We start from the raw sequence: 20,885 nt of genomic DNA, 5'->3' as shown, positions 1-20,885 counted from the left end.
AAAGGCAACAAGAAACTACAGCAGCAGCAGTCAGTGGGGTTCTTCAGTGATCAGTATCTGCTAAGTGATGGCTTAGCTGTACCCAGCCTCATCTCTGCTCCCAGAGGACGGGAAGGGCTGGGTCACAGAGTGCCTGGTTGTGTTTGGCTGCCAAGGGCATGGTGCTGGCTGTGCTGCCTTTCCTGAGGAGGAGCTGGAAATTCAGGGTCTCCCTTGCTCTGCTTGTCAAGCCCTGGATCAGGTTATCTGCATGTTCTGATAAATACATGTGTGTGGTGAAACCGTCTGCCCTTTCTGCTCGGTGGCAAAACGCACAAGCTGTCACAGTTCCTGGTTGGATCCCAGGGTTTGTTATTTTAAGCCCAGCCACCTTGTGTTGTGCTGTTCCCCATCATGGCCGTACTCAGCCAGTGCCAAGAGGAAAGCCATGACTCTTGGGCAGTAGCCCTCGTGCACACTGAGGCGTGCTGAGCTCAAGCTGTGCTGTCAGTAAGGATTGCAAGGTTAAAAATGAGGCTTGATAACTCTGCATTTGCCAGCTTGGCTGCTGGGGGCACCGGGCACCTCACGGCACGGAAACTGAGTAAAGGCCAGAACCACCTAAGCTGTGCTTGGCAGCCAGAGCTCTCACAGGGTGCTGTGGTGCCTTCAGAGCCTGTGACAGCACTCGAGTGTTCCTCAGGCAGGTTACTGTCCTGCGGGTTTGTGCTGACTCTTGTTTCTTGGATCGACCTTAGCGTGTCGTGAGTGCACTGTTCAAAGCAGAGTCCGTAGATGGTGTGGTAACCTGGGCCTCTGTCAGTATTCAGACCTGCTGAGCAGCAGCAGGACGAGGTTTGGGGTGACAAACAGTGTGATCAGCACGGTGATGGGGCTGAACACACTGGTCCTGGTTGTAGCTGATGCAGTCCTGAGGATAGGCATTGCTCATGTCCTGGTGGAAGTCACGGGAGGAAGCACCACACATCCCTCTGAGGACAGAGATTCGGGCAGCTGAGGTTGCAGTGAGTTTGGCAGCAGTCCCAGTACAGATTTGTCAAAGGTTTAAGAAATGCCCTGGAGAATTAAGTAGATATGGACAAGTCCTGGATTAATCTCTTAGGTTAAATGCTAAATTTGGGTGAAGAGTACTACAGTTGCTTGTGGATGGATACAGTTGCAATTCCTCACCCCATCACTCAGAGTTTGCTGGACCACTAGACTGACCTCCATGTTAAACCATCCCACAAAAAGCATGGTTACCTGTGTCCAGCTCTGGGGTCCTCAGCACAGGGAGGGCATGGACCAGCTGGAGCAAGTCCAGAAGAGGCCATGAAGGTGCTCTGAGGGCTGGAGCACCTCTGCTATGGAGACAGGCTGGGAGAACTGTTCAGCCTGGAGAAGAAAAGGCTCCAGGGAGATCTTAGAGCCCCTTCCAGTGCATAAAGGGGCTCCAGGAGAGCTGAAGACGGACTTTGGGCAGAGGCCTGGAGGGACAGGACAAGAGAGATTGGCTTCCCACTGCAAGAGGGCAGGATTAGATGGGATACTGGGAAGAAATTCTTCCCTGTGAGGGTGGAGAGGCCCTGGCACAGGTTGTCCAGAGAAACTGTGGCTGCCCCATCCCTGGAAGTGTCCAATTTCAGGTTGGAGAACCTGGGCTAGTGGAAGGTGTCCCTGCCCATGGCAGGGAGTTGGAATGAGATTATCTTTAAGATGGCTTCAAACCATTTTAGGATTCTTGGATATTATAATCATTATTTAGCAAAACATAAAAGCCAGTGTGGATCTCTAGCGTGACCTCTGGAGGCAGCATGTGACTGAAGAGCAAGCTGAGGTACTCTTGCTGTGGCCTTAACCTCACAGGCCATGGAAGTTCTCATCCCCAGATTAAAAGCTTAGAACCAGATTTGATGGTTAAAACATAGGATAGAAAACTTGGACATAAAACATTCCCTTCTTCTAAGCTTGAGATCTGTATGTGTTAAGTGAAAGAAACAGCAGTGGAACACTGGTGGTGTGTACAGTTTTGCTTTTGATATCTAAAACAATTGCAAGAGAGTTTGAAAACCTACATAAAATACATCCTTTTATTTGTTTGTGTTTGCTGTTCCAGGCCTAAGCAAGCAGAGAAACCCAGTGATGAGCTGGACCCCAGTGATGGGGTAGCTCTGCTGCCTGTTAAAGCCCATCTTCAGAGTGTGTATAAAACCTGGGAGCAACCAAAATAGAACATGATTTCGTAGTGAGGCTACCAACTAAATATATCAGAATGTTTGTTTGTATTGCTGCATGTGATCTTTGTAAAACTGCCCTGAGCTCTGTGAAGGGTAACTACAATACTAGGCTGGGTTTATTTCCAAAAAGCGTGAGAGTGCTTTGGGATATTTTGGAAGTCCTTTCTTTAATCCTGTCACCTCTGCCGTGGTTTGCCTGCCCCTGGCTATGGAGTCCCCTGTAAGGCTGCAGCCTGATTGCTGAAGAGGGCTCTGTAGCCATCAGACCTGTGCTGGCAGCAGCAGGACACGCTCCTTGGTCTGTACCCAGTGGGTTTCCAGCAGAAAGAGCAGGTCTGTACTCCTCAGGGAATCTCCCCAGGCTGTAACCTGAACCTGCACTAACAAGCTCCTTGAATCTTTCCACACTACATAACTGGGCTTGGAGTTAGAAGGGTGCAGACACATTGTGGGCTGTGTTGGGCTTGGGGTCGCTCCAAGGCCAAAGGTATCTTGTCTCAGCCCTGACGTGAGCTTGTGTTCTGTTCTAGTTGCCTTCAAGTGGAAAAAGGGAGATGATTTAGCAACCATGTAGAGTGAACTGTCTTTGTTCTGATGTGCATGAAAGGGAGCCTAGGCAAAACCCACTAACCTCTGCATAGAAAGCAGTGCAGTAATTGGAAGACTTCAGTAAAGTAATGTTTTATAAAATTTTTAGGCAAAAGCCCCCTAATTTGCCCATATTTGAGATCTCATTGCATTGCAGTAGTTGAACAACTATGGACAAATACAATATCAGGATTAAATCTGATTCAAGTAAAATCACTAGGATCATATTGCTATTAAAAGAACACACATGGAATATATTTGTGTTTATGTACTGTTTTTATCACTTTAGGCTTTTGATCCATGACACAGATATTTTAGGGGAAAATTGCGTTTTCAGGTGAGAATCACAAAATGGTTTAGGTTGGAAGGGACCTTAAAGACCATCCAGTGCCAACCCCCTGCCATGTGCCAGGGTCACCTTCCACTAGACCAGGTTGCTCCAAGCCCTGTCCAACACTTCCAGGGATGGGGAAATGGTGCTGTTTGCTTTAGAAAAATATATATATAGTTCCTTTACATTGTATATTCATTTGAAAATATTAGCATAATGTTCCTAGAGAACACTTGTATGCACTGAATTTGTAAGTGATCACAATTAAAAGGTGGTTCATGCAGGGTTTGAATTACCATTTTGGCAGTATAATCCAGCACACTGGTACCTATTGCAGTCTCAAAGTAATGCTTTTTGGATCCAAATCTCCTGCATATGAAGTTTGAAATAAATGCTGAACTATGAACTATTAACTCAGCCTGGTTTCTTTCTGCTGTTGCCATTCTGCAGTTTCACCGGTGATAATTAAGGAATGGGCTGCTTACAAAGGCAAATCTCCCCAGACCCCTGAGCTGGTGGAAGCCCTCGCCTTCAGGGAGTGGACCTGTCCCAACCTGAAGAAGCTGTGGCTGGGCAAAGCCGTGGAGGACAAGAACCGACGGATGAGGGCGTTTCTGGCCTGTATGCGATCGGACACACCAGCAATGCTCAACCCAACTAACGTGCCCACTCATCTTATGGTGCTCTGCTGTGTGCTAAGGTCAGTGACACCTCCAGGGACACCAGAGCCAAGGAAAGTTGTACTGTGGAATCTCTGTAGAAAGTGTTAATTCCTATTTGCAAGGTCACTAGGAATGGGGGTTTGGTTTGGCTGTAGAAAAGCGTGTTGGGTAGTCACTGGTTCTTTTTGATCTGTTGAGGATTGAAGGGAAGAGGAAAAAGATCTTGTGTTGCAAAGAGGCCGATGTAGCATTTGCATTAGTTTCCCTTGCTGTACTTGAGGCTTCAGCTTACTGCAAAATAATATTTGGGGCCTCAGAGGCTCTTGTGGGTGAAGTTGCACAGCAAAAGAGGGAGTTCTTCAGAGAACAGCTGCATAGCAGCTTATCAGGATGTGAAGCTCATGTGATGATGCTCTGCCTGTGGTGTGTGAGGCTCCCTGGGTTAGAATTGCTCATCCAGTTGAGGTGATGATAACCAGTAGTAGAAGTGTTAGTTCTGTACTTGAGCCTTCCAAAGGGAAAGTCACACAAAGTCCAGAACCCTGATATGTTTAATTTTCAGATTGAAAACTGAGGAATTGGGAGATGCTTACCTTTGGGGTAATTATTCAGCACAACTAGCTCATAATTCTGGCAGAATCCTAGGGTAGCATGTTGCACATGAAAAAATATAAACCATTTTTGAGAGTGATAAATGTAAATTTTGTCTTTGGTTCCATTGAACTTCATCAAAACTCCTTTGTTTCTCCTTCTGGAATAGTTAGTACACAGAAAAAGTAGTCCAAGTGGTAAAGCTCCTCATTTCATTGGGACAGCATGTTTCTCTCCTGTCACATGTTCTGTGTATACACTGGTGATTTCTGATCACATAAAATCCCTCTTGTTTACCCAGTAAGAGGCTGCTGAGTAAGGTTGTCCTTCCCTGCAGGTACATGGTGCAGTGGCCAGGGGTTCGCATTCTGCGCCGCCAGGAACTGGATGCTTTCCTTGCCCAAGCATTGTCTCCAAAGCTCTATGAACCTGACCAGCTTCAGGAACTCAAGGTAATTCTTAACTATATAACTTCTCAGCTGATCTGGGAATTAACTGCAGTGGCTGATGTGGACGTGCCTGTCTCACTAAGAGTCTTGCACAATCACCTGTACTTTTCAAAATCTTACTCTTAGTGGTTTCACGTGTGGTGGAGATTGATAATCTGTTCTGTTTCACTGGTTGAATAGGTAACTGCAGAACCTTTTCTCACAATTTCTTAAGTTTGTGTCTTGGAAACAAATGTGCTTCCATTGAAAAGATACGGGAAAAGAAAGGCTTCTTCCCTGTGTGGCTGTTTATAAATACTAACCTGGGTATTTTCTCATGATTCAACACTCAAAAGATTTTTGCTGCTAAGTGTAGGAATGGAGAGAGACTTTTATATAATCTTGAGGGAAAAAATGCAGGGGAAAGAAGTAAAACAGTTTATGAATACTCTTAGAACTGTAGAAATCATTATTTTGAGGATTTTAAAAGTTAAAATCTCAAACGTTTAATTTTTTTTTCTAGTACAGTGGCACTCCATGAGGTAAATACTGCTGGCTAACTCACAGTTAGTGTGGTATCCTTGTTGTAAATACAGAAGGTAAAGCAGCAAGGAGGAGGTGGCACTTGTTTCCCAAGTTGACACGAGCAGCAGTTCTAGCATCCCTCTTCTCAGGAGAAACAACAATGAAGCTCACACATATTCCAGCTATTAGGCTTTTCCAAGGTATATTTTGTCACTGATACCAGGTCTGGAAGAGGTTTCCTCAAAGCCAGCAAGTGACTATTTCTCTTCTGTGGGTGACAAGTGGAGTGTGAGTTGGGTTCCTGCCTGTAGCACCCTGGCAAGGACTTCTCAGCCTCAATCCATAAACCAAATCAATCTGCTCATGGAAACTCGACACTTAGATATAAAAGTATTAGTCAGTGCAAGGGGAAGAAAACCAAATCCATTACAAAATCTGTTTGAACTTGGCACACAGCAAGTAGACAATTCATGTGTTAGCAAGGGTAGTAACAGAGTTAAGAGAAAGCAAAAACCTTCTTCCCTTATACCAAAGGATGAATGTCAACAGAAAAATAATAAAGAGATCAATACAATCCATCAGGAAGACATTTATTTGTCCTTTCCCTCATTGCTGAAAAAAATGTGAAGCACAGTGAACACCCCATGAGTTCATGCACAGCCACTTGTTTGCTGCAGCACTTGGGACTGTATCGCTGCTGACGTGGGTTATAACCTTATTATGGCTCCTGAGAATCGTGGGTTTGAGTGCTGCTTGTGGGTAATTCCTTAAAAGCAGCCTAACCATAGTTCCTAATTGTCAGGAGACTTGTTCAGGTGTGTGCTGGAGCTCCTTTTCAAGGTGTATACTGGACATTTGTGCTGGGAGCCCTGTGTGCTCACTGGGCCCTTCAGAACCCCAGGGGTTTGGTCCAGAGAACAGCTCTGTCCATGTTGGAGGAACAGTGCTTTGTCTTCAGGGCAGTATGTGGCCAACCTCTGCAAAGGAATGACCTGGCCTTGAGTTATCCTGTGTGCTCAGAAGGAATGAGAGGGTGGTTCAAGGCGTCTGCCCCAAACTCCCCTGAAGCTGCGTGATTGTACCTGTGGGTATCAGCAGAAATTGAAATGACAGTTTTGTAGGCCAGGCTGGATGCATCAAAGAGCAGCTGTGTATCAGCCACTTGATCTGCCATGTCCATTCTCCAAACACAACACAACAAACAAATCACAGAATCACAGAATGGTTTGGGTTGGAAGGGACCTTAAAGCTCATCCAGTTCCAACCCCTGCCATGGGCAGGGACACCTTCCACTATCGCAGGTTGCTCCAAGCCCCATCCAGTCTGGCCTTGGACACTTCCAGGGATGGTGAGCCCACAACCTAAATGACATCTAAGGGTAGAGATTTTGACAGAGGTATCTATAGTTATAGAATCATCAGAGTCTCGCCTCTCTTAAGGTCTGATGCAAAGAGGAGGAAACTCACTGTGAAAATTGCTAGTCTTAGAGACCTAAGAAAGGAATCACAGAGAAAACACTCTTTCCATTCCAACACAAAACAAATGACTAGTGATAAACAGCAGTCAATATTTTGGTTTAATAGACATTGTTTTATTTTTCAATCACAAAGCAATGCAGATAACTTCTATAAGATATGTTGGTTAGCTGGAAGATGCAATGTTTCCTCAGGGTTGTTACTGTCTTCACATGAAGCTGCTTGTGAATACAGACAGAAAGAACAGCTGAGTTTGAACCCAGCTGTCTGCAAAATGAGCTGGATAGTCTTGGGGCCCTTAAAGGTTGCTTATGCATAAGGAAGGTAATGGAGTTTAATTTTAAAGTTTAATACCAAGGTCTTGAAAATGTTCCCAAGAAAGGGCTGATATTTTGAGAAGTATTTCAGAGAACACCAGTAGTGATATTTTCTTATGCCAGAGCTAAAAATACACTTGCTGCAATCCAATCCTTTTTTTCTTCTACCATCAGCTATTATTCACCATTTAATTTTACCTTTGTGTCTCTATTCTGCATCCTAAATAAAACTCTTGTATGCATAAACACTGCCTTGTTATTAAGAGTTGTGTTCTTACAGCAAAATCAAGATAATAGAAAATCCATTATAAAGGAGTTGGAAAGGAAATGTGTTATATAGGAAGAAAAATGGAATGCTAGCAATGAGCTCATTCCTGAAACGTTCTACGGCACATCTCAGAAGCACATAATTATTTGGAATAAAATTTTTAATGAAGTTTTCTACTGCTAATTTCCTCTAAGTGTCTGTAGAAATAGTTTCTTGCACTTTGTTGAGAAAATAGAGGGATTTGGGTTTATCTCTGGCCTCCAGAGTGGATGGATGGAACCAAAGCCTTCCTGAGGACTGCAGCTCTGCATGCACAGGCGAGAGGTTCTGGTGCATTCTTCTACTCCAGCATGTGAAAATCTGGATGACCTTTTAAGATCCCTCTGTTTGCAAGAGTTTTGAAAAGAATGTAACTGTTGGAATAACTTTGAATTACATTTCATGACGATCTTACTGACTTTCGCATGTTTTCCAACAGATTGAGAATCTGGACCCCCGTGGAATCCAGCTGTCTGCTCTATTTATGAGCGGGGTGGACATGGCTCTTTTTGCCAACGATGCTTGCGGGCAGCCAATTCCATGGGAGCACTGCTGTCCCTGGATGTATTTTGATGGGAAATTATTCCAGACCAAGCTCATCAAAGCAAGCCGGGAGAAAGTTCCGCTCATCGACCTCTGTGATGGTCAGGTGTGTAGTTCAGCACGGTGAGGGAGTGTCCCTTGTCCCCAGAAGGGTTGGATGGGGTGGGTTTATTATCATTTATGTCACATGTCATGTCCCTGCTTTTAAAGGAAAGTACAAAGTGAATGGCTGATGGGTGGGTTTTGCTGTTTAATCCCTTTTCTCTTGATGATTGGGATGGCATTTGGGCAGATTTGGAAGAAGAGGCATCAACTTAAATTTCATTTTTTTTCTCTCTGGAAACTGAAACTTGAATGCCACGGTGAATGGCCGAGTTGGAAACTCTCTGCTCATTTGTTCAAGTCCTGCCTTTTTGGGTCAGGCTGTCCCAGAGGACTAAGCTGCACTGGGTTTACAGTGAAAGAAAACTGGTGGTTTCTAACTGATTTTACAGACTGTGAAGTCATTCTTGAGGTCCTTTAGCTTTACACATTTCTTACAACCTTAAAATACACATGTAGGAGTTTTTTGTTGTATCTAAGTCATGCAAAATTATTATCTAACTGTAAAATCAAAAAACTGATAAAAATCAACAGTATACTGTATGACCAAAACTTTTTTTTGCTTTTAATTTTTTGGGAGGTATGAAATTGTATCCCTTCTTATTTCTGACTCAAGGGAAGCTGACCTTAGCTTGGCTACTGATGGTGGCCGTGGTCCCTCTCAGGCTTGTAACCCTCCAGGCATGTTTCAGCCTGTCTGCACAGACTCTGGTTTGCAGTCCAGGTTTAGGATGATGATTCTGTCTCTATTCTTCTATTGTTTTGCTTTCTTCTTTGAATTTGTTGTGTAAATGTAGTTTTGTACAATTGAAATGAGAATTTTAATATCCCTCTGTGACCTTCTCTTTATTCCTAGGCTGAGCAGGCAGCCAAGGTTGAAAAGATGCGTCAGAGCATTCTAGAAGGATTAAATTTCTCCAGGCAGAACCATCCTCTCCCTTTCCCACCTCCACCTGCCATGCCTTTCTATCCAGCTTCTATGTATCCTCGACACTTTGGGCCAGTCCCACCACCTCAGGGCAGGGGGAGAGGCTTTGCTGGTAAGTGATGGGACAGCGGTGCCACACACGTTACTTTACCTTGCACATCCCCAGAACTACAAATCCATTTTCCTGTTCAGTTTCACAGAGAAAATACATAAAAGCAAGTGGTTGGCTTGTGTTGGCAAGTGCCAATGACTGTATTTTGGTGTTACTTTTATTAGCCATAGCCCAGTGATATGGAATGTGCGTATTTCCATCAGGATTTTAGTAACTGTGCCAGATCAAAATATTTTTACTGTTATTGTAGAACTAGAAAAAAGAGGAATGGATGGACACTGGGTGTTATGAAAAGGCTCTGACTTGCACAGTACATTGCTTCAAAATGTTTATAAATTAATGGACACAGTTTAACTGTCAGGGTTGGACAGCCTTTCACCCTCCCCACCCCTCCATGTTTTGCTACAGTCATTTAACCATTGGCACCCTCGAGTGTAAATACTGACACAACCATTCCAGGCTGTTCCTAGAATTGCTCCCTTCCTCAAAATCTCTCTGTCCCAAGGCCCATAGGTGTATGGATATGGACACGGGCATTCCTGGGGTGCCACGACTGTAGCCAGCAGAGCTCACTGCCAAAAAATTGTCCCAAGCCTTTACAACGCCATAGAAATTGGGATCCCATTCCAAGCCCAGGGTCAAGGCATGCTCTTTGGACAAGGGACACCGTGCTGGCTGAGGCAGCAGGACACCTTTGGCCAGGGCTCCCTCGGTGTGGTGGTACAGCATCACCCACAGGAGCCCGGTCCGCAGGAGCACGACCCTCCTGGCTGGCTCCAGAAGGGTGGAAGGAGGCAGCAGCCTCTCTGCTGGGGCCTTCCCAGATGCCTGGCCCCCTCACAGCTTTTCCCCTGTCTTTCTTTACCCTGGGTCTAACAGGAGTCTATGGCTTCGGAGGCCCTTATGGGGAAACAGTAGCCACAGGCGCTTACCGGGCCTTCCGGGTGGCGGCAGCGGCAGGACACTCCGGAGCCTTCTCTGGCAATGACAGCAACAGGACTAGCAAGTTTCAGGGCGGTAATTATACCCAAAACCCTTTTCTTAGAGCTTCTGGCAACGGCTTCCTCCACTGTACGGTTTGGTCTGAGGCTTTCTTCCTGACTCCCTGTCTCCCTAACTGTCTCAGCTTCCCTCTCTAGAGCCTGCCCGGGCTGCTGTCCGCTCTGCTCCCCGTCCCTGCCGCCAGCCTCCTCTCATGCCTAGAAACCCTCCTCCGAGTCAGAAGAGCCCGAAAACCCAACGGGGCGGGCTGGCTCCTGTCCCCAAGAGGCGAGGGGGGATCTGTAACCTGCTGGACTCTGCCTCACTCTATTAACAGGCGTTTTCCAAAATCTGAGGCAGTTGAGCTTTTTGCAAAAACCCAATGTAGACATGACTGACTTCACTGTTACTGCTGACCCCTTCCTTGCTGGCATCAGTGCTCGTGTGGACACAGGAGTGGGATTTAGTTCCCTACCTGTGTGCCTGTTGCTTACCTCCTGTATGAGGTGGGATGATGGAAACCTGTTGATTCCAATGCCCTGGTCAGGGTAATTTTTTCATATTTATTCAGCTGTTCTTTCTGGCCTCTGAGCTTTTATCCTAAGAGCAAACATACCTCTAGTGCTTCATGTGTGAATAACTCTACCCCTGCAAACCATCTGCATTTGGAGCTGAAGGACTTGCACAGGGAAGTAGGAACCTTCTGGATGTAATCAGTATTGTAGTTCCCAGCCTATTAACGTTTGGAGACTAATTGTGCTGCATAAATGCTGTGGTTTGTAACTCTTTTAGTGCTGATGGTCTTACCAGTGACATCTGGCTCAGTCCCACTTACCCAGATTTCTTAAAATACGTGTTATGCCCTAGAGCTGAATTTTAAGGGCAAAATGCCAGTGTTAAGAGATAAGCAACTTGAACAGAAGCTACAGCTGCATTTTAGACAATTGCAAATTTTAGCTGCTTTCTTGGAAGGGGAAGGATAAACCCACCTTCTACACCCAGATCAATTTAAATGCTACATTTTCATAGCAACTTAGTGTTAGTACAGCTAATCCTGCCTAGTAAGTTCTTTACTGCAAATATAATCTGTGTGGTTTATGCTGATATTTGGTGTTGGCTAAAAAGTGCCTTGAACCTGCAAGAATTACTTCTTCATTAGGAGTGCAGGAAAAAAACCAATCTTCAGCCAGCTTGTAAAGTTCCCCTTGTTTCTTGAGGCTTTTCTCAAGTATATTTTAATCCCTGAAACTGAAGCACTCGTGTCAGTTAATTTTTCTTTTCAGAATTCATATCTGTTTTTAAAAAAAAAGGGGGGGAGGGAACAGACTCTTGGAGCTCTAACACTTCTGGAATACCGCAAAATGAGCAATAGTCTCCCAGTATCCATAGAGGAAATGGGATATGTGGTGAAATCTGGGCAAACCGTCTTTCCATTCATTTGGAACTTTGCTGTGATGATTGTGAAGATCAAGGTTTGGTTTTCCTTTTATGTGCAGGAGTCCAACCTATTCCTTCTCAGGGAGGGAAACTTGAAATTGCCGGCACTGTAGTCGGCCATTGGGCTGGAAGCAGACGTGGACGAGGGGGGAGAGGGCCATTTCCTCTGCAGGTGGTGTCCGTGGGAGGACCAGCCAGAGGGTAAGTGCCAGCCTGGCAACGTGCTTCTCATGTGGGATTTAATGACTGGGGAAACAAGGAAAACAGGGAAAAGTAGAGACTGCATATGACACATTTTAGGACACCTAAGGTCAATTATACCTGCTGAATATTCAAGAAAAGCATTGACATTCCTTTTAAAATCTTTTAATTCAGTTATTCAGGTAGGTATAAACATCTATGTGCAAATAAAATTCATACTCAGTCTGAGATAGAGATATATACACACACAGAGGTTTGTTTTGCATGAGGAAATGAGTTAGGGGCTTTCTCTTCCCTGAAATCAACAAACACAATACATTCAATTCCTTTCTGTTTCATGGCAGGACATTTTTTTAAGAAGCATGATAAGATTTTTAACAACTACATTATGTAATTCTGCTGTGAAGCAGAAAACACCTGAAAGACACTTCTGGGTTTAATAGTTCTCTGTTACAGTTGTGGTGGGAGTTGTGCTTAAAAGAATATTAGTTTCTTCCGCTCTACCACTTCATTGAACAGCTGAAGTTACAGGGGCACAACATATCTGTGAAACAAGTACTTTATTACAAAAATATCTAGTCCATTACTTTTAAGATTATATTTTTTCCATAGATTTGCTGGTTCTGTGCTTACAGAACTTACCTTTAATTAAGGTTCTGTCTATTACAGGAGACAATCCCAAAGTAACGTGATTTATATATTATGTCTGTCTGTATTCTGAATGGAGTGAAGTGGGTGTATTTGTGCCACCTTGAGCTAGGGAACTGCAGTCTGAAGGACTAAGTCTGCACTGCATGAATTCCTCTCTCTGTTAATGTACTTGAATGTGTACTATAAAGCTTCATGCTGGAGTCAGCCAGAGCTGTTGGAATGCTTGTCTTGTTGGGCTGAGTGAGGAGATGGGTTGATTTGAAGCCCTGGGAGAATGGAGCTGCTGTGGGGACAGGGAGAGGCAGGAGCAGCAGAAACAAAGATGAACAGGGTCAGCAGCAGCACACAGCGTTGCTGTGAGAGCAGGGCTGACCTTTGAGGATACTTGATTCTCTAGAATGAGATTTAGTTGCCAAAACAGAGGCATTGAGTGTTGTTTTAGTTGTTTCAGACAACCATCAGGTACCTGTGTGGGCTTCAGGGGGCTCCTGTGCTGCTCCAGAGCAGCAGCTGGAGACAGTGGGAATGAGTGAAGGTGAGGAGGCACGAGGCTCTTTTGGGTATCAGTGGACAAAATAACCTTTTCCACCACTGAAATGAGGTTATTGGGAGGTCATCAGTTCTATTTTTCATGAGGATGCATGAACAGGAGAGTGGCCTCCTGCAGAGCCACTCTGTGACCTGCACTGTGTGGGAGAGGCCCCGGTGGTGTCCTGCCCAAAGCCTCTGTCTTCCAGAGCTTCCCGAGGAGTGTCTGGGGCACCCTCAGGCTCAGAGCTGCCTTACATTGACACACACGTGCAGGATAGAAGTTCCTCCATCTCCTGAAGAGGGAAATACCTGAATTCATGCAGAATATCTGTAGCCAGGAATTGAGAGCCCTCCTTATCTGGGAAACAGGTCACTGAAAGGGTGTCACTGCTCCAGTCAGTACCTTTGTGACAGGGGAATAGGATTCTCCAATAGTAGCTTTTGAGTTGAGATAAAATATCGGATGTTTCTTTTTGTTGCAGGTCCTGTCTTTAGTCAGTAAGGTTTTGGGTGCACATTGTCACCTCAAAAAGACAGGAAAACTGTCAATGCTAGATCTTCCTGTCTCCATCAAATCAGCACCAAAGGGAAATTCTCCACATATAGAGTTACTAGACCTAGTCAGAAATGGAAAATGACTGCAGGCACCTTACCTGTTTGTTGGGTCAGTTGATACTGAAATACAGCCAGTAGGAAAACATGCTCGTGTTAAGGGTTCTGCCTAAAGACAGAATCATAGAACCAGGGAATGTCCTGAGTTGGAAGGAAGCCACAAGGATCATCCAGTCCGACCCCTGGCCCTGCACAGGACACCCCAGCAATACCACCATGTGCCTGAGGATGTAGTCTTGAAGCTCTGGCAGCCTTGGGGCCATGGCCACTGCCCTGGGGAGCCTGTTCAGTGCCAACCACCCTCTGCGGGAAGAACCTTTTCCTGATATCCAACCTAGGGATTGAGTCAGGCTTGGTCACCCCATTGTCTCACGTCTCTGCAACACTGAGCTCAGATGTTCTTATTGTATGAAATTACACCAGCTGTTTTGTATTGGCTTTGACCCAGCAATATATTCTCTGCGATTTCCTGAGGGGGAAAAGTCTTGCTCAGCTCCTTGTAAAAAGAGAGCCAGTGGGCAGGGTGAGGAAGGAAAGCAGTGAGGGTGACTCACATGCAAACCAGAGCTTTTCCCTCTTCATTCTCTGCTGTTGCTTTTAAACCCCAGAATTTAGTTTCTTAGTGCCCAGTGTGGGCATTCACATCATGTGTGAAAAGACTAGGGGGGCACAGGCCAGTGTCACGTGGGGACCTGCTGGAATCAGGCAGCAGATCCAGAGAAAACACAGAGCAATGCCATACTTCTAGAGCAATCCAATATTTCTAGTCGAGAAAACAAAAGATATTTTTAGGGCAGTGGTATCCTTGACATGATAGGGAAGTTGAGTTTCTGCAATTGATGGGACTAAAACAGTTTTAGCAGAATCATGAAACCATTAAGGTTGGAAAAGACCTCTAAGATTGTCACATCCAGCCACCACCCCAACACCACCACCATGTTCACCACTGAGCCATGTCCCCAAGTGCCACAGCCACGTGTTTTTTGAACACTTCTAGTGGTGACTCCAGCACTGCTCTGGGCAGCCTGTGCCAGGGCTTCACAACCCTTTCCATCAAGAAATTGTTCCTGATATGTAATCTAAACCTCCCCTGGCACAACTTGAGGCCAAGGTGAGAAAGTTTGTTTTGATCTGATCTAATCTGTACTGAATCACACGAAAAATCACCACCCAGTGTGTCCAAGTTGAGAGCCTCTATTGGAAAGCATACCAGCTTATCAATTGCCACATCCCACATATGGATGAAACTCCTTTATTCCCTCAGTGTCTTAGATAATTTTGTATTCTCCCATCAAAACCAAAGGAGTTTTGTATTTTGCCTCACTTTCTTTTATCAGATCCTGTCTGTCTCACACGTTCATATGGGGGAAGTGTTATTAAATGGGGAAAGTGCCCTTGTAAGTGGTTCAAATTGCTGTTTTTGTAAGGTGAAAGTATTTTGAGCTCTGGTTTTAAAGTGCTGTGAGGATAACTTGACACTTGGATAATGTTTCTGTGGAGCTTGAAAGTATCATTCATTGTTTTTCTAGAAGGGAAATATAGAAACAAACATTTTATCACTCCAAACCCAAAAGGTTTGTTGGGTTTGATACACTTGGGAACAGTAGAACCCTGTGATTCAGAATTAGTCATCTTGCTTCTCTAAAGACATCTCTTTAAGGAACCAAAGACAGTAAAGCTAGGGAAAAAATATTCCAGCAAAATGAGATGTAAAGCAGTTGTAACCAAAGCTGATGTGTGTTTGTTTTCTCCTCTCTCCCCACCCCTGCAGGCGTCCCAGAGGGGTTATCTCCACTCCGGTGATAAGAACTTTCGGAAGAGGAGGAAGGTACTATGGGCGAGGTTATAAAAGCCAGGGAGCAATTCAGGTAATGAAGCCAAGTGCCTGACTTGGCTCTGTGGGACAGGCTGGGCTGGGCTGGACTCCAGACCAGCTCAAAGTGGCTGTGAGCTGTACCAGGACAGGCTGGTGTCACATCTCACTTGAAGCAAGCTTTGCTTCTAAAGACACACATGGAAGAATGTATTTTGACATGAATCCTGTGCCTACACTGCTCGAACCAGTCGTGGGAGTAGAAGAAAATTTAGGAAAAGTGGGAGAAATACAAAGCTGAAACAAATTAGCAGTTCTGTTCCCGCCCCCACTCTTCCCCAGTTCCTTTTCTGGGACCTTGGTCCAACCTCATGAAGGAAAGTTTGTAGCAGTGAAGGATCTCTGCTGCTGGAGGGCTCCAGATGAAAGAGCTGGCTCTAAAGTTCTTGGGAATAGCGGAGCAGCCTTTGCCCGGTGAGCACACAGGTTCCTTTCTGGTGACAACCTGAGAGGTGTCCATGGATCATGACTTTTGTCTTTTCCATGGATCCTTCAAGTACCGCTGACCAAGCTGCTGATCTCTGTGAAATGCCTGTTGCTTCAGAGTTCTGTTTTCCTCCCTTTTCCATGGTTCTGCAGTTTGGGCTGTAATGGAGGAATGAGTAGGAAATAGTTGGAAGAACTTCCACAATAAATATGTCATATGGACATGCCATTTGTCAGGAACACCTGAGAGTAGGGGGGTGTTTGCAGGTGTCAGACAGTAAAAGAGGGAATGTTCTCCAGTAGATAATGAAGCAACTCAACTTCCAGTAAAACTTACTGATTTTTAGGTGTAAAAATTCAGATACTTCACTTCCTAGTTAAATTTCTGTGTACACAGACTCTGTATATTTACAAATGTACCTACGGATCTGAAACTTTACATTTTTAAATAGAAGAGAAACCAGTTTGTTAGTGATAGAGTATCTAATTTCTGAGTATCTTAACCTTTGAAATAAAGGAAACCCTGAAAAGATCCTCCCAAATATTCCAGGCTTACTACAGATGTACACGTGGAAGTGTAGTTTGGGTAGAACATGCAGGTGTGTTGGCAAGTGCCATCAAGGTTGGATATTCGCATTTTTATCAATGATGTGTAATTTGGATGGTAAATACTTGTGATCACAAGGACCTGTGTGTAAAATTGTGCCTGGACAAGAAACATAGATGACATTTTCTGTGGACTGGTCCTGAGCTCGCTGCGTTTTGTGGTCATCAAGTCCCTCTAGTACATTCCTTATACAGGAAGAGGAAAAAGGTGATTTAAAATGCACGTGGCAGGGAGAACTTGGGAAACTTCATGTGTAGTGAGTAGACTGTGATGCCCAGTTCAGGCTGAGTGGTGCTGGTGTACCCTGAGCTCATACCCTGGGATGAGGAGGGGTGTCTGTGCAGGGCCAGGCTCACCCCGAGTCACCCCCTCCCCGAGGGCCGGGAATCTGCCCAAAATGAGCTGCTTGTATTTACCAAACACATCAGACTGGCCGTTTCTGTCCCAGGAGGAGACCTTTCACTCTTGGTCTGTAAAGCTGAACATAGTGACCCCTATAAAGAGGCCCGTGGACACAGATGATCAATGTCCCTTGTCCTCAGGGGCCAGTCCCGTACCTGTGCAGTGGGACAGAGTTGTTGGTGATTGTCTGGGTAATGAGAATGCTGGAGAGCAGCAGTGCTGGCTCACCTGCAAAGTCCTTCTGTAGAATCCTTCAGCAGCTCAGCACAGCACTAACATGCTGTTCTGGCAGGTAGAAATGGAGGAGTTTGCTGCTGTTTGAGGTGTGTCAGGTTTCCCTGTTTTAAGCCATTTCTTAGCACTTGACTTTGTGAACAGTGTGACAGACCAGTGTGCTGCTCCCTAGCAGCCCAGCCTGCTTATTTTGGTTTGTTTAAAGCCTATTATGTTTCTGGAATGCTAAGATTAATTATAGATACTTTAAAACTAATTGTATGCTGCATCAATCTGGGTTTTATGGCTCTACTCAGTCTTGTAAGATTTTACTATATGCTTTTTGTATAAAACCCCTCTCCTAACGTTGGAAGCATATAGCCTGGTGCAGAGAATACTGCATGGTGCCTCTGCACTCCTTTAAATGCTGTCTGAAAACAGTGGGGTTTGAATTTGAGCAACATGTAACCCTGCCATTAAATCACAGCATTAATGAACCAAGAAGCAGAGTTCTTTGATTCTCAGTTTTGGTGTTTGCAGACATTTATGTACCTCTGATGTTGTGAAATAAGTGAATTATCGAGGTTGAAACTAAGGCATTTGCCCCAGGAGCATCAGGAGGCTCTGGGGAACACTGAAAATCCTCTCCTCAGTGTATTTTTTTTGGCCACTTCTTTCAGCAAATGCCTGGTTTTTCATGTTCACTCACAATCCTGCGCCCTGCATGCTGCCTGTTGTGGCATCCTTGTATCAGACTGTACAGTTATAGATTTATATACATTTATAGCACTGGTTCTTCAGTAATTCTCTTTTTTTTTTAACAACTAGGGCAAACCTCCTTACGCTGCTTCAGCAGAAGAAGTAGCCAAAGAACTTAAGTCAAAATCCGAGGAATCTAAATCCTCACTTGTGTCTTCAGATGGATCCCTGGCTGAAAATGGAGTTGTGACTGAGGAAAAACCAGCTTCCCAGATGAATGGGAATACAGGAGACATCAGGGCTTCCAATCAGTCTGAAAGTGCCTTGAGTAATGACTCTAAAATGTGCAATACGAATCCTCACTTAAATGCACTAAATGCAGACAGTGTTTGCCATAAAGATGATGCTCTTGAGGCCACTGTCTTAAAAAAAGAAGAGTAAACTTATTTTTTATAGAGGGTGAAGGATGTTGGGAAGGGTCAGGATTAGGAATATCTGGAAAGAAAGAGAGCCTACAGTTACGTACATTTTTTCCTTTCCGTAAGAGAAAAATGAGGACTTTGGAAATTCGGATCCCTCTTTGATGTCAGAGATTTAAACAACACATTTTTTTAGTTTTAACCAGTTGTAGTCAAAATGCTACAATAAAACAAAAAAAAAAAAAAAAAGAGAATGAAGAGCATTTGACTCCCGCACTTAAAATGAAGTATACATAAAGTTTAAACTGGTTATGACAAAAGCTTGTAGTTTTGTTTTTTGAAATATAAAGAAAACAAATTTTGGCAGTCTTTAAGTATATATAGCTTAAAACTATAATTTTTAGTACTTGGCACCATATGTATGCCATTATATTTGATTTTGCATTACTGTGTCACAATAAAGCTTTCTTTAAGGCTTTGATTTCATGATTATGGGGGGAAAAAGGCACAACCACAGTTTTTTCTTTCTGAAATCTCATCACCGTTGCCGTGGTTCTTTTGTGTTTAAAAATGTGCAAACTCTCGAAACTACCAATTCTCAGTAACACTTGCAGTTCTGCTGAGTTCAATAGACATCATACATACGTTACGAGCGAGTTAAACGGAGATAAACTTGAAATCATAGAAGATGCAAACGACCTTTCAAAACAAACACAATGTGTTGGGAAACTTTTTGTGACTAATACCATGCATCCGTGATCAATGAACTATGTGGTTTTGAATCAGACGTAGACCATTAGTACTACTATTTGAGCTAAACTTCTGCATGGTTCATGATTTTTAAAGTGTGTAGTTAATATTATGCATGTTATTGTCCTCTTTCTTCCATTCTTACAAGTACTGTGCCCATTTGCAAAACAAAAAAAGCTAATAATCAGTAATAGTCCTATAAAAGATGTTAACTATGTTTAGTCATTGACTGATCTTGCTCTAACCTTAAAATTTTGTGATTATTGACCTCTGTTGCATTTATTCTAAAACTTTAAAAAAAAAATTATCTAGCCGTTTTGAATATCAACGTTACCCTGGTGTACTCATTGCTGTATGCATTATTGTTCTCTGTTGCTGTTTTATGCCTTCATATTAGCAAATATGAAATTCTGTGAAAAACAAAAAAAAAAAACGCTTTGATCTTCAAAAAAAAAAAAAGTACCCCCCTTCTGTAGCAGGAAACAAATGGCTTGTTCTTGAGAACTTTCCCATCAAGAATTTAGTATAAGCAAATATACCTGTATCATTTTGATGTTTTTGTTAGTGTTTCCAAACTTAATGTACTTCAAAATCAGAATCATTTCTTTATATTCGTTTTCATATAATTCTCCTGATGCTCTTCATCACACATTAGTGATCAGAAATGAGGTGTAATTCCCCATTCCCTGCCCGCCAGAGCTAAGTAGGTATCTTAATGTAAGTTGAAGGGAGTTCTGCCCCAACTCATGGATTGTGCAAGAATGAACTACTGTTGGGTTTGGCTGGTTGTAGATGGATTGTGGTGTGGTGTCTTTGAAGGCTATTGAATGCAACTTACAGTGCTTAATAAAAATCTTTATTCTTTTAGTATAAAATACTGTATGCCTTTTTTGTCAAGTATTTTTTTAATTAACATGTAAATAAAAGTTTTTCCTATGCCCAAGTCAAGTGGTTGAGTTGGCAGGCTCCGTGGTGCCCTCCCAGGAGGCGGAGGAGGGAAGCAATGACCTTTGGTGTCTTCCCTGGAACTGTTCAAGACCAGGTTGGACGGGGCTTGGAACAGCCTGGTCTAGTGGAAGGTGTCCCTGCCCATGGCAGGGGGTGGGACTGGATGATCTTTAACCCCTCCAACCCAAACCATTCTGTGATTCCCCTGCTGCTGGGGGACACCGCACTGGTCGAGGTCGAGCTCTGGCCTTGCTGGTGTGTGCAGCTCCTTCAGGCGTCCCCTTTAAATGTCAGATGGTGGATGAGTTGCAAATAAGACAGAAATAATAGAGGCAGTTGTTTAAAGAGAAAAATCAGCCCCAGGTGCTTGCAGATACAGAAGGTGGCCTGTGCCAGCTCTGCAGAGCTGGGAACTCTGGTACAGGAATTTGCTCTACATCACGGATCCACCTGACAGAACGTGAGGAGCTGCACATTTACACCTTGGTGCCTGTTGGAATAACCATCAACAAACCCAAGGGTGCATGGGAAGGTCCCTGGTGTGCCCGTGCCAGTCCCCAGTGTGTGGGTAATGGCTGCTTTCCTCAGTGTCACTGTGCCACCTGTGTTTTACCACAGGCAGCCGAGGTGTGACGAGCTGTCCACCGCAGTGTGACCAGGGTGTGAGGGTCCAGCAGATGAAAAGTTCATGGCCCCAGTGCCAGGTGCTGCATTTACTTTTTCCAGAAATCCTGGTGAAGAAGTTTGGCTTGTGTGGCATGTGTATCCTTGACCTGGAGGCCGGGTTTTCTGTGTGCCCCATTTAAAGCCTTGCCATTGCCCTGTAGGGGCTGAAGGATAAGGAGGATGAGGCCTCGGCTGTGGGGAGGTGCTGGTGGAAGCAGCAGCGGGAGGATCCCTCAGGTACCTGTTTCCTGGCTGGGAGCATCGTGGGCAGACCCAGGGACAACACCGGAGGTATTTTTGCTGCCTGCAGTGGGTCAGCAGTGGGGGATCGGGGTGATGTGGTG

At 44.4% G+C, this 20,885-nt stretch overlaps 1 protein-coding gene across 3 annotated transcripts in view; it reads left to right on the top strand.

Annotated features, from left to right (window-relative positions):
• FAM120A (family with sequence similarity 120 member A) overlaps positions 1-19,802 on the top strand; it is a 52,459-nt gene extending 32,657 nt beyond the window's left edge. For 2 of the 3 annotated variants that reach the window (XM_064668109.1, XM_064668108.1), the window contains exons 11-18: positions 3,586-3,835; positions 4,726-4,840; positions 7,880-8,089; positions 8,942-9,125; positions 10,005-10,142; positions 11,603-11,744; positions 15,310-15,406; positions 17,888-19,802. In XM_064668109.1, coding sequence (XP_064524179.1) covers positions 3,586-3,835; positions 4,726-4,840; positions 7,880-8,089; positions 8,942-9,125; positions 10,005-10,142; positions 11,603-11,744; positions 15,310-15,406; positions 17,888-18,199 — 1,448 coding nt within the window. In that variant the 3' untranslated portion in view covers positions 18,200-19,802. The remainder of the gene's footprint in view (positions 1-3,585; positions 3,836-4,725; positions 4,841-7,879; positions 8,090-8,941; positions 9,126-10,004; positions 10,143-11,602; positions 11,745-15,309; positions 15,407-17,887) is intronic. The other variant, XM_064668110.1, reaches the window with a different exon arrangement.
• The last annotated feature ends 1,083 nt before the right edge of the window (positions 19,803-20,885 follow it).

Source organism: Pseudopipra pipra, chromosome 11 (assembly GCF_036250125.1).
Source record: "Pseudopipra pipra isolate bDixPip1 chromosome 11, bDixPip1.hap1, whole genome shotgun sequence".
Taxonomy (NCBI): Eukaryota; Metazoa; Chordata; class Aves; order Passeriformes; family Pipridae; genus Pseudopipra; species Pseudopipra pipra.
Note: the sequence above shows the minus strand (reverse complement) of the source record. Positions and strands in the feature narration are given on the sequence as shown.